Raw genomic sequence first — 13990 nt, 5'->3', positions numbered from 1 at the left:
CACGTTCTCCACTGTTCTTGTTTGCCAGTTGCGCATCTCAGTTTAAGGTGAGGTTGGATGGTGTTGGCTGTTGTCTATCATTGATCAGGTAGTATATAGTCAGTGGTACTAGCTCTTGCCCAGGGAGTGAGCTGAAATGGGCATAATTGTGGCTGGGCTTTATGAGCAAGGTTGCTGTCTCCTGTTGGATGGGAAAGAGAAAACCCATCCTCCCCCACATACACTCAAGAAAAAAAAAGAGAGTAAACAAAAATGGAACCAACAATTAAAGGAGAAAATAAGAGAACATAGAAATATAAGACTGATAGCAAGTAGGAAAAAACAGTATAATTAAAAGACAAAAGAGGAACATGGAAGTGGAGCTACAGAAAAGGAAGAAAAAGAAAAAAAAAAAACACCAGTAAAATTAGGGAAAGGGAAGATGAAAGGAGAAATAGTAGATCAAAAAAAGAGAGAGATCAAGAGAGGAAAAAGGAGAAATGAGAAACAAGAAAAAAAGGACAACAGCGGAGATAGAAAGGATTAAACTCAAAGGAATAGAAAGAAAAGGAGGACAAGAAAGAATAAACCAACAAAAACAATTTAGTAACAAAAGTAAAAAAGAAAACAAAATAACTGTTGGACCCAGACAGGAGAAAACTCTAGGAGGCTCCTGGAAGCTAAGCATTTTAAGATGTGGGTATGGGAGGGCTGTGACTGCAGAATTCCTATTGGTCTCCTTATCTTGGTTCAGGACACTCAGTTCAGAAGTAGTTTTGGGAGGTGCTTGATAGAATTAGTTTCAGTGTCAGTTAGGACCACAGGGCAGCTGGGAATAGGGTGACTGGTTAAATGCTGTCTGGTGGCTCTGTGGGTTTTGTAGGTCTGGAACTGAGCCTGCCTGAATCCAGGCACCAAAGCAGCACAACTGCCCCTGCCTCAAATTGGCATGGCTCCCACCATGTGGCTCCGAACTCCTGGAGAACAGGGTTTGAGCTCTGGGAGTCTCCTCTTGCTATCTGTGCTCAACTTTTCCCAGCATGCACTCAGCCCAACTCTCTAATCTGTGCTCAACTTTTCCCAGCATGCACTCAGCCCAACTCTCTAATCTTCCCTCTGAAGTTCAAGGTTCCATGATTTTCATCTGTGTTTCATTTGGTCTGTCGTGTATTTATTGTAGAGAGTCTATGTAGTTCGTCCAGATTTTTGTTTTCTTTACATTGAGCTGTGATCCGTACTAAAGGCTATGGTTTTTGATCTTCATCATTAAGTATTTTAAGTCCTCTTTGCTTCCAGGAAGCAAGGTGGTATCATATATATATATCATAGGCTGTTAATGTCACGTTCTTCTTCATATAATCCAGTTTCTTTGATTATTTGCTCACCATATGGATTAAGTATGGTGAAATGATACAATCCTTGTGCACACCTTTCCTGATTTTAAACCACTCAGTATCCCCTTGTTCTGTTCTAACAGCTGCTGCTTGTTCTATGTACAGGTTCCTCATGAGCACAACTGAGTGTTCTAGAATACCCCATTTACATAGTTAATAAAGCACAAGTCAGCATCTTTCTGGTATACTCTAATTTCAGCCAAGATTCAGCTGATGTAAGCAATGATATCCCCTTATTCCAAGCCCTCTTCTGAATCTGGCTTAAATTTCTGTCCACATACTAATACAATTGCTTTTTAACTATCTTCATCAAAATTTTACTTGCATGTGATATTAATGATTTTCACATTCCATTGGGTCACCTTTCTTTGGAATGAGCACAAATATGGATCTCTCCCAACTAGTTTTCCAGGTGGCTCGCGTCTAAATTTCTTGGCATAGGTGAGCCCTTCCATCAGTGCATCAGTTTGTTGAAACATTTCCATTTGTATTCAATCAAAGTTAAAACTAATAACTTTTGTATTTGAGCACTTTCATGCATCCAGGCAGTCTGTGTGATCTTGCTCTGGTGCGTGTAGAAAGAACAGAAATGAAAAGTAATTACTTAGAGCACATCACAAACCAGTTTTTACCAGTGAAACCAAGTAAAGTACAGGTGTAGTTTTTGTGTAATACCATAAAAAAAGATTAAGGTGTGTGATTTGGAATTTGGAGCTGATGCTATATTGCTGTTGTGTGCATTGTTGCAGTCACTGTGTCGATCCATTTTGTTCACTGACCCTCTACTTTACCAAGCTTGATGTCCTCCTTCAGGTCTACTCCCTCCTGATAATGTGAGACAGTCTCCTGTTCCTCATTTCTAAGGATGTTGTAGTAAAGTTCTATAAAAGATGAGTGTCAAATGTTTGGAAAGGCACAGTTTCAGTGCTTGCTGTGAAACTATTTTCCGTAGATAGGCCTGTGTTCTAACCACCAACCTTTCAGCTAGTAGACAAGTACAAACCATTTTTGCCAACCAGGTGCCTTTATAATTGATGGACTTTTAAGCTGTGTCTCGTTTTTCCCTATTCTCTAAATAGTGAAATGGGCATCCTTTTAAATTTGTCTCTACTGTGCAAATATTGCCTTAGGGACATGTGAGTTGAGAAACATGGAATTCAGATTGGATATGGGTGAAGTTCTGGACCAACTCCCTTGGGAGTAGGTGTTCTACTCTAGATCTGTCCTTGAGGAACCTCCAACAGGATGATCAGGATGTCTGCAGTTTGCATTCTAGGAGTAATAGCCAAAAGAACAGAATGATTTTAGCTTCAATAGTTTACTTCTTCCAAGTGTTAGATGGGTCCTCATAGTAACTCTTGATGACTAGGGATCAAACAGGGCTAGCAGTAGAGGTGAGGGTTTGACAGATTCGGGTCTATTTTGGGGTAGAATTATATGGACCTGATCTGTGGCTTGTTAAGTGTGGGGGTTTTTCCATCATTGGATGCATTCAAGCAGAGCTACTATGAACAAGCCGTACACAAAGCAAGTTGAATTCTTAAGAATCATTCCAGTTTTGTTTGCTAGCAACAATCCAGATGGGGACCATGAGGCAACAAGATTGGAATGACACTAACTATGGGCTAGGGACATGGACAGAGAGAAGGTCAGTGTAGTGGGACTGAGACTGGATGCATCCTGAGGTATAATTCTGGTAAGCCTAGATTGCTGAGGCAAATTCAGAGATATGACATTGTGTGCATTTCTGGTGCAGGTATGGGTCAGAGGGGTCACAGAGCTAGTGAGTGGTTTGAGGATAATTGTTAGGGTTGCTATAGGAGGCAGGACTATCAGGGGAGTCACCATGGTGAGCCATGCTTGACAATAGATGAGATGGATGAGTTGGAGAAGCTCAATGCTGATTGATTGTGCATGCAAAGGAACAAGTTCATTTGAAATGAGATGGGATGGGAGTCTTTGATTCATTTAGCATGTATTTATTGTCTAGGTGCTTGGGATAGTTGTTTTTAAGTGCCGTCAAGTTGATTCCAACTGAGAACAACTATGTCTAGATTTCCGAGGAGTGCCTGGTGAGTGTGAACTACCAATCTTGTGGTTAGCAGTCCAGTGCTTGTTTGACAGCACCATGCCAGGACTCCTGTGTATTTATGTTGTTATTGTTATTAAGTGCTATCGAGTTGGTTCTGACTCAGCAACCTTGTATAGGGTTTCCGAGGAGTGGCTGGTAAGTTTGAACTGGTTCAAACTGACCTTGCAATCCAGTGCTTATTATGTTAGATAGTAATAAATATTAAAGAGAAAAAATCATTAGGAAATGATTGTGTGACAGACATGTCTATAGCAGTAGTGTTGTCATTGTAGAGCAGCCGGGAATATAATGGAGATGATTAGAGGTGGAGGAACTGAGGGAGCAACAAGCCATGTGGATAATCTGGGAAGGGAATATTGCAGCTACTGCTAAAATTTAGGGATCGAAGAAAACTTGTTTCGTTTAAGGAAGAGCAAGCAAGGAAACCAGTATGGCCAGAATGGAGTAAACAAGAGAAGGTATTAGGAGACCAGGTTCAAGAAATCTAGAGCTTTCAGGGCCTTGTCATTCATGGTCGAATTTTTTTTTTTTCCTAAGAGTAGTGGAATATGAGCAGGTTTTGGTAGAGTTTTGACATGTTTTGCTGTATGTTTTAATAGGAACACCCTGGTTGCTGTATTAAGGATAACTTGTTGAGATGGGGATGGTGTGAAATAGGGAAACCAAGCTAACGCTCCTAACCAGGTGGGAGATGGCGGTGGAAATAGTGAGAATATGTTGTTGTTAACTGCTGTCGAATCAGCTCAGACCCATAGCCACCCTGTATAGGGTTTCTGAGGAGCAGCTAGTGAGTTTGAACCACCAACCTTGCAGTTCAAATGGACCTTATGGTCAAGCACTTAACCTACAGTGCCACACCAGTAGCTTATTAAAGACTAGGCGAACTAGGGATCCTAATTCTACCTCAAGATGTAGGGTGAGTGGGAAATCATTGGAGGAAATAACTTTTCCGACATACTATCTGGGGCATTTGGAATCCTGGTGTGGTGCTATATGATAAATACTGGACTTCTGACCACAAGATTGGTGGGTTTAACCCCACCAATTGTTCCTTGGAAGCCCTATACAGGGTGACTATTAGTTAGAATCGACTAGATGGCACTTAACAACACCTAAGCAATTGGGACAATGTTGGGATGGAACTTTGGTTAGGGTCTGAGCTGGGACCAGTAAGGGGATCAGAATAAGATTTATTGATCTGTGCAGATCAAGTTTGGTGTTCAGATTTATGGCACATCATTAGAGTTAGGGTCAATTTTAATGTGTTTCATCATATTCTTGGACTGGAGTTGGTTGTAACTACCATCTCCTGTCCCTCTGAGCTTACCTAGGGGGTTGGGGACATATGGAGGCTATTGTAGTGATGATTCTTCCTTGGGTGTCCTAGAAGTGATGGGTGGTCCTAGTTCTGCCTGGGTGAAGGCTCTTAGTTTTCCTATGCTGGGCCCTATGGTCAGGGAAAGGTGGAGAATGGTCCCTAGTGCTTGACTCAGTTCCTTTTTCCCAGATGGCCAACTGCATGACCTTGGTTCAGCTGTCCATTTCCTGTGCTCACCTCATTGACAAAGACATCGGCTCCAAGTCAGATCCACTCTGTGTCCTTTTACAGGATGTGGGAGGGGGCAACTGGACTGAGGTGAGAATCATGGGGGTTGATTGGGTGGACAGCGGCTGTTAAGAGTGGAGGGTTTGAGTAATTACAATGCTTATTGGCCTATGCCTGCAGCTTGGCCGGACCGAGCGAGTCCGGAACTGCTCAAGCCCTGAGTTCTCCAAGACCCTGCAGCTTGAATACCACTTTGAAACAGTCCAGAAGCTCCGCTTTGGCATCTATGACATAGACAACAAGACACCTGAGCTGGGCGATGATGACTTCCTAGGGGGAGCTGAGTGTTCCCTGGGTCAGGTATGTAAGACCAAGGATAGGGAACCTTCAGACCTATGTTCTTTCTGTAAGGATCTTGTTAGACACCTTAGCCTGCTTGGAACTTGGAGGTAGCAAGTAGGACCTAGCCTAACCCTGTGCTAGATCTTGACCCCCTGCCCCTGCTCTGCCCTAGATTGTGTCCAGTCAGACATTGACTCTACCCTTGATGCTGAAGGCTGGGAAACCTGCTGGGCGAGGGACCATCATGGTAAGGAAGAAGCCAATAAGGGTGCAGGTAACGGGTTATATCAATGAGAGATTCCTGAATGATACAGTCTCCTGCTTTCCCAAACCTAGGTCTCAGCTCAGGAGTTGAAGGACAATCGTGTAGTAACCATGGAAGTAGAGGCCAGAAACCTAGATAAAAAGGTGTGCCTGGAAGGGAGGCCCTAGGGAACCAATAATAAGGAGCAGGGATGATATGTGTGTGGGAGGAATTGGGACAGAGGGTTATATATATATATATGGTCGTTTGTCCCTGAACTTTGTAACTGAAGTCTGTGTGTTATTGGCAGGACTTTCTAGGAAAATCGGACCCATTCCTGGAGTTCTTCCGCCATGGTGACGGGAAGTGGCATCTGACATACAGATCTGAGGTGTGAAACGCCTGGGATTGGATGGGGTTTGATAGGAGAGAATCCTTCTGGGGCCTGGAACCCAGGTTTGAAACAGGGGTAAAGGAACTGCAAGTGAGTAGGAAAGGATGGAAATTCCCCATGAACCAGACCAGAGCTCACTGGAGACCTTGCTCTCCAGGTAATTAAGAACAACCTGAACCCTACGTGGAAGCGTTTCTCAGTCCCCCTTCAGCACTTCTGTGGGGGAGACCCCAGTACACCCATCCAGGTAAGGAGCTTACCTCACTAGTGGACTGAACAGGGTTACAAAGCCTGGGGAGGGCTTCCTTACCTACCTCCTGTGAACACACATCCCTTTCCCCCAGGTGCGATGCTCAGACTATGACAGTGATGGCTCACATGACCTCATTGGCAGTTTCCACACTAGCCTGACCCAGCTCCAGTCAGTCCCAGTGAGTAGTGCTGACCGTGCTTGGGAGTGTCTCGGTGGGCTGAGAGAACTGCAGCCCCAGAGAGGATGAGGGGAAGGGAACTCTTTCTTGACTGATGCTCTGGAACTTTCTTACCCTAATATTTCTTTACTCACCAGGCCAACTTTGAATGCATCCACCCTGAGAAGCAGCAGAAGAAGAAGAGCTATAAGAACTCTGGAACTATCTGTATCAAGACTTGCCAGGTGAAACCATAACTCCTGTGACCCATGTTCTGACCCCTGAGATCCATGAACCCAACTCCTAGCACCCCAGCCATGGCCCTGCTTGTATCTGCAGGTTGAAAGAGAATATTCCTTCTTGGATTATGTGATGGGAGGCTGTCAGATCAACTTCACTGTAAGTTTGCCCTACAAGGGATAAGAGGGCAGGTCTGGTAAGATTAAGGTTACCTTCAGTACCCCTCCTTATCTCCTTTCAGGTAGGTGTGGACTTCACTGGCTCAAATGGAGACCCCTCCTCACCTGATTCCCTGTACTACCTGAGCCCAACAGGTGTCAATGAGTACCTTACAGCACTGTGGAGTGTGGGCAGTGTGGTTCAGGACTATGACTCGTGAGTAACATTTTCTGTCTCATCCCCAGCCTCTGGGCTCATAGTCCCCTCACTGCCTCCTTCCCAATTCACTGTTCTCCTACAGGGACAAGCTATTCCCGGCGTTTGGATTTGGGGCCCAGGTGCCCCCTGACTGGCAGGTGAGCTTTCCTGTCCTCCTTCCTACTCTTGTTTTCAGTTCCAAGGTTCTGATTTTGGGGGCTGCATCTGCTTGCTGCCTAGCAATCAGATTCATGTGGAGATGTAGGGATGCAAGCCTGCAGGCATGTGCTTCATACTAATTATCTCCTGTAAGATGCTCACTATATGCCCTAGTGCCCCTTTTCTTGACATAAAGGACATCAAGAAGTAAGAACCTCATTTTATTCTCACCCTCAGGTGTCCCATGAATTTGCCTTGAACTTCAATCCTAGTAACCCCTATTGTGCAGGTAAGTCCGAGAAGCAGAACTATACATAACCAGAGGGTGCCCATGCCTAGGCTGGCAGGGAAGAGGTGCTGGGCTTTCGCACCACATTTTGTTTAGTCTTCTGTTGATAGACATTTCAGCTGTTCCCACTTTTTGGTTTGTTGTGCTTGTAAATGGTTCTGCTTGTGTTCCTTTTTTTTTTTTTTTAATTTAAGGTTTTCATTGTGGATTGAGTGAAAGTTTTCAGGGCACATCATCAGTTTCACATTCAACCATTCATATAACTTGTTTCATTACATTGATTATAATCCCCTCCATATATTATCAGTTAAAAGTATTTAGCTCTATCCACTTTAGCTTTTTTTAAAAACACACAAACAAAAACCCACTCAGGCATATATAATAATTTCCATCTCCAAAGGGCACATTCTGCAAGTCTGCTCCTGGTCACCAGTTTTTAGTCCTTCTCTTCTTAGTTGATGAAGAGGTGCTGGGCTTTTGTGCCACCAAGTCAGTTTCGACTCATAGTGAACCTGTATAGGGTTTCCGAGGCTGTAAATCTGAGAGCAGAAAGCCTCATCTTTCTCCCATGGAGTGACTGGTAGATTCAAACTGCTGACCTGAGGTTAGCAGCCCAGCTCATAGTTCCCTTCCCCTGAAATGTTCAAAACAAGTTGCAAAGAATAAGTCCTGATCCAAAATTCACCTCTGTGGCCCCACAAGCCATGTATACATCATCATTGTTCACATAACCCTTCATCCTTGGATACTGTTTTTCCTTAAATCAAGGACGCTCCTACTACATTTTAAAAACCCACTGCCATCGAGTTGATTCTGACTCATAGTGACCCTGTATGGAGTTTCCTAGACTATAAATCTTTACAGGAGCAGAAAGCCTCATCTTTCTCCTGAGAGTGGCTGGTGGGTTTAAACTGTTAATTTTGGAGTTAACAGTTCAGGGCATATTTTACAGTACCACCAGGGTTCCGTTCTCTTACATAACCATAGTGTAATGCATAACATAATTCTCAGAAGCAGAAGATTAACATCAGTACAATACTTTAATCTATAGAATTTCTTCACACTTGGCCAGTTGTCCTAACAGTCTTTTGCAGCAAAAGAAAATCTTGGATCACACATTGTATTCAATTATGTCCTATCTTTTACACTGCAAGAATTCTTTGTCTTACATGATATCAGCATTTTTGAGGAGCCAGTTAATTTCTAGAATATCCCACAATTTTGTTTTTACCCAATGATTTTCTCATGATTAGATTCATATGTTGCAGTTTTCATAGAATGGAAGCTGTGTGTTCTTCTCAGTGCATTCTATCCAAATCATGTTAACTTTGACTACTGGGTTAGGTAATGTCTAACAGGTTTCTCAACTATACAAATACTGGTTTTCCCTTTGCAGTTAGTATCATTGATCCTTGCTTCAATCATTTCTATGATGACTCAAATTATTTTGTAATTCCTCCATTAACATTTATCAGTAGAAGCCTTCCCTTCTCCACTATATTTAATCTTAACTGGACTATAATTCATTATTAAGTAGGTTGTAATCTAATTTACAAAATATCCTGGATTTCGCCAGTGGTGTCCCTCTAATCTGGGTTTTAATTCAGGGTGTGATGAAGGCAAGTATCCTCTCAGTGGAGCCTTTGGAAGGCAGGGTTAAGTACTCTGAGTCATAGAGGTGACTGGTAAAATACACCAGTGTTTTTTCTCTTTCTCTGAAGGCATCCAGGGCATTGTAGATGCCTACCGCCAAGCCCTGCCCCAAGTTCGACTCTATGGCCCTACCAACTTTGCACCGATCATCAACCATGTGGCCAGGTTTGCAGCTCAGGCTGCACATCAAAGGACTGCCTCGGTAAGGGGCATGGGTGGGGGGTGATCTTGATCAAGGGGCTGCTTGTGTCAGTGTGGGAATGAAACTGGAGTGTTTGTTGTCAAAAATTATTTAAAAGATATTTTGGTGGAATGTTCTTTTGTAGAGTGACACTGTGAGCTGTCCACAAGGGATTTGGGAGGCAGGGCTAACCTTAGTATATGAATGGGTTTACCCCTAGCAATACTTCGTGCTGCTGCTGCTGACCGACGGTGCTGTGACCGATGTGGAGGCCACACGTGAGGCTGTGGTGCGTGCTTCGAACCTGCCCATGTCAGTGATCATTGTGGGTGTGGGCAGCGCTGACTTTGAAGCCATGGAGCAGCTGGATGCTGATGGTGGGCCCCTGCGTACATGCTCTGGGGAGGCAGCTGCCCGTGACATAGTGCAGTTTGTGCCCTACCGCCGCTTCCAGAATGTAAGTAAGGTCTCTTTCTGATGTAAGGTGGAGGTATAAGAGATATTTGTCCTTTTACCCCATGAAATGTAGGCTCTGAAAGGCTGTTATCGACCCCTACTGACGTTTCCCCTCTTCTCCTGGCAGGCCCCTCGGGAGGCGTTGGCACAGACTGTGCTTGCAGAAGTGCCTACACAACTAGTCTCCTGCTTTAAGGTCCAAGGTTGGGCCCCATTGAAGCCGCTTCCATCTCCAGCAAAAGACCCTTCACAGGCCCCTCAGGCCTAAGTTTCTAGATGGTGAGCTCTGGACAGTTCTCAGTCATGTGCCTCCAGAGTTCCTGTGGGCCATGGTCTAAACCTGTATACATTCCCCAGTGCCAGCTAGTACTTTTATTTTATACTTTTATACTTATACTTATTCTGCTATTGCTGCTTGATCCCAACTTCTGCCCGTGGCCTGGTGCCTCTCTTTCAATAAAAACCAATGAATACCACTACTTTGCCATTGCTCTCTGTGTGTTTTTAGGTGAGAGGCTGCTATCGGCCATGTTTACTTCAGGGGTTATTGAATGAAGGGTGCTTCTAGCATAAGACCCCTTTTTTATTGGAAACCACTTGACAACTCATAGCGACCCTATAAGACAGAGTAGAACTGCCCGCAGAGGATTTCCCAGGCTGTCAGCTTTACAGAAGCAGATGGCCACATCTTCCTGAGGAGCTGCTGGTGGATTCAAACTGCTGATATTTCCAGTAGCAGCTGAGCACTTAACTACTGTGCCACCAGGGTTCTAGCATAATAGCCCCACTCAAAGAATAGAATTTATTATTGAATTGGGCATTAGTGGTCAGACACTGACACTATTTTTGGAAATACAAAGATTGGATGTAAACCAAACACTGAACATAAACCCAGCACCAAGTGCTAAGCCTCACTGATGGAAGGAGGGCTGAGTTTTACATGAACAAAGGCTGTGCCAAACTTTCTGGGGAAGGGAGAAGAGTAAAGACAGGCTGCCATTGCTCTAAGGACCATCCAGGCAATTCCAACTCATGACAGCCCTTTAGAGGGTTTCTGAGGTGCGGCTGGTGGATTTGAACTGCCAACCTTGTGGTTAGCAGTCCTGTTCTTATCATACAGCTTCACACCAGGACATACTAGATTGAATTTTTAAAATATTTTTTAATAGTTAATTTATATTCATGATATAAAAAAAAAAATCACAGAAATTCCTAAATTTCTATAAAACCTTTTGTATAGGTCTTTTTCCATGCATATTTTATAGTTTATACATATTTTTATTATATAAAAAAATAGTATATTATATATGTTTTTAATTATATAAAAATAGGGTATTTTATAGCATGCTTATTTTTTCAGATTTAAAAAGAAATACATGCTAGTTAGCACAGGTATCAAGTTTTATAAAAATATATAATGGATCAGGTGAAGGCTCCAGTCTGGTATGTCTGACAGATAATTAACAATTTAGGATGGGGGTGACCCTGCATAGGGTTTCCGAGGCTGTAAATCCTTATGGGAACAGAAAGCCTCATCTTTTTCCTGTGGGACTGCTGGTAGTTTCGAACTGCTGACCTTGAGGTTAACAGCCTGACTCATAATCACTATGCTACCAGAGCTCTGCTCCTTAGGGATAGCACTCTTAAAAAAAAAAAAATTTTTTTTTTCTGAAATAGGATATTATATGTACTGTTTAACTTAATATATTTTGAGTGCCTTTACCCAGCAGAACTGGATGAGTAGCTGTAGCTTATTTAGCCTATCCCTTACTGATGAAGTAATGGGTCGCTTACAGTTTTTTTCTATCATAAGTGATACTGTTAGGAGCATTGTAGCACATTTATCTTTGTATACTTTTAGGAGTATATCTAAAGGATTTGTTTCCAGAAGTAGAAATGCTGTTATCAAAAGTATAAATATTCAAATTTTTAATAGATGTTATCAAATCATTCTCCATAACAAAAGTTATGGTCAATTTATACCTTTGATTAATCTGACAGGCCAAAGGGGTGGGAGGATTTTTTTGTTGTTTGAATTTAATTGTAAAGGCCAGGTACTGTTTCACTTAATGTATTATTTGTGAGTTATATTTCTTCTGAATAATAGCTAGTCCTAACTTTTTCCTTTCTTAGTCTTAATACATGTTGACAATATTTCCTCCCAGACTGTCTTTTCAATGATAGTGTCTTTTGGTATACAGATCTCTTAATTAGGAACTTTGAATGTTTTCATGTATGCCAATTTAGCTTGCTTTAAAAAATACAAACCATAAATCATAAATTCCATGACATTAAACATTCTCTTATTCTATGGATTCTGTGGTTTTGTACCATGGTTTATCTATTTGGATACTAAGTTCCCTATTGTTTTTCTGTAAACAACAGTGTACTGAATATAAGTATTACCTTTTGAATATATCTATTTGACCTTATATCGTCTCTCATACTTCAGACATATTGTCAGGAGGGACCAGTCACTGCAGAAGGATATCATGTTTGGTAAGGTGGAGGGTCAGTGAAAAAGAGGAAGACACCCAACGAGATGGATTGGCCAAGTGGCAGCATCGATGAACTCAAGCGTGGCAACAGTAGTGAGGTTGGCCCAGGATCGGACAGTGTTTCATTCTGCTGTGCATAAGGTCGTTATGGGTCGGTACCGACTCCATGGCACCTAACAACAACAGCCACTTCACTAGGAGTCCTGGTGTGGCACTGTAGGTTAAGCATTGGTCTGGTAACTGCAAGGTTGGCTGTTAAGTCCACTAGGTCACTCCTTGAAAATGCTATGCAGGATCCAAACTGACTTTACAGCACTTAACAACAGTGTATCATTTGGATATATTCTCGGATAGAAAATGCTTTTAGGCTTTTGGTTTCTATTGTGAAACTGCTATCTTCAAAGTATAAAATTAATACTTCAAAAATTCAAACACAGATAAATGTTCTACTACCATATATACAAGTTTTAATCAAACCCAATTCAACCCACTGTTACTGAGGCAATTCTGACTCAGCAACCCTGTCGTTGGTAGATGCTACCAAGTCAGCTCTGACTTTTAGAGACCTGAACAGATAGCATCATCTTTCTCTCCAGGAGGGGATGGTGGGTTTGACCTGCTGGCCTTGTGGTTAGCAGTCCCAACACCCAGCCCTCAACACCCTGAGAGCTCCTTTACATGTGTTGTTAAGAGCAGTCAAGTTGGTTCTAGCTCATAGCGACAATGTCTAGGGTTTTTCTGAGCAGCAGCTGATAGGTTTGAACCAGCAACCCTTGCAGTTGTCAGTCCAGTACTTATCGTACAGTGACACACCAGAAGCCCTTATACATGCTTTGTCATGTTGTTAAGTACTGTAGAGTCGGTTCTGACTCAGTAACCATCTAGGCTTTCCAAGGAACATTTGAACTGCCATACTTGCGATTAGCTGTCCATTGCTTAGCCCACACAGCCATACCAGGACTCCTTATACATGTTAGACGCTCTCAATTTCACTTCCTAAATGTTTAATTATCTTTTTTTTTCTTCCAAAACATGAACATACTATGCATCCTAACAAGCCAAGTTGTTGAGCATTCTTTTCCTCATGCTGGTCATTCTTTCATACTCTGCCCAGGTGGACCTCAATTTTTTGATGCTTATCTCTTTCATCTATTCATCCTCCAATTCAACTTTCCAAACCCTTACAGTAAAGCTTTATTGGCTCTGTAAATGAATTTGTTTTCTGGAGTTATCTTCTCTCCCTTGTCAGGCTTCTTGAGGACAAAGATCACACCACCCACTGTGCCTGGCTCAGGTGTCAGCAGAGAGCACAGGGGCTACCAGACCTCTATCAGCTCTGTGACTCAAGATTTTTAGAGGTTCTCAAGTCTCTTCAATTTTGATTGCATGAAAAGTTCCCCCTCCATTTCCTTATGGACCTAGCAAGGGGCTGGGGGACTTTCCAAGAATTTGCGGGTGGGGGCTGAAGAATACAAACTTGACTCCAGGCTGACTGGCAGCTCTTAAAGTGAAAGAGGCTGTGGCCCCTGGAGGCAGTAGGCCTGCGTCCTGCTCTGACTCTGTTCTGCTCGTTGTTTCCTGAGTGGTTTTCCCCTTTGTGGTTCTAAGAAGTTAGAAATGATGTGTATAATGCCCAGCACACTGTCTAGTTCTGTTGTTGTTGTTATATGCCATGGAGTCAGTTCTGACTCATAGCGACCCTGTACAGGGTTTCCGAGGCTGTAAATTTTTATGGGAGCAGAAGGCCTCTCATCTT

At 42.8% G+C, this 13990-nt stretch overlaps 1 protein-coding gene across 1 annotated transcript in view; it reads left to right on the top strand.

Moving 5' to 3' along the window:
* Positions 1–10004, top strand: part of CPNE1 (copine I) — a 42757-nt gene extending 32753 nt beyond the window's left edge. The window contains exons 2-16 of the mRNA XM_006875706.1: positions 4973–5101; positions 5192–5371; positions 5526–5600; positions 5690–5761; positions 5908–5988; positions 6149–6238; positions 6336–6422; positions 6560–6646; positions 6741–6800; positions 6883–7016; positions 7102–7156; positions 7395–7446; positions 9168–9301; positions 9501–9737; positions 9864–10004. Of these exons, the coding sequence (XP_006875768.1) occupies positions 4973–5101; positions 5192–5371; positions 5526–5600; positions 5690–5761; positions 5908–5988; positions 6149–6238; positions 6336–6422; positions 6560–6646; positions 6741–6800; positions 6883–7016; positions 7102–7156; positions 7395–7446; positions 9168–9301; positions 9501–9737; positions 9864–10004 (1614 nt within the window). The remainder of the gene's footprint in view (positions 1–4972; positions 5102–5191; positions 5372–5525; positions 5601–5689; positions 5762–5907; positions 5989–6148; positions 6239–6335; positions 6423–6559; positions 6647–6740; positions 6801–6882; positions 7017–7101; positions 7157–7394; positions 7447–9167; positions 9302–9500; positions 9738–9863) is intronic.
* Positions 10005–13990: the final 3986 nt, after the last annotated feature.

This window comes from Chrysochloris asiatica, unplaced genomic scaffold (assembly GCF_000296735.1).
Source record: "Chrysochloris asiatica unplaced genomic scaffold, ChrAsi1.0 scaffold00337, whole genome shotgun sequence".
NCBI lineage: Eukaryota > Metazoa > Chordata > Mammalia > Afrosoricida > Chrysochloridae > Chrysochloris > Chrysochloris asiatica.
The sequence above is the reverse complement of the archived record's forward strand: the minus strand, read 5'-3'. Positions and strand labels throughout refer to the sequence as shown.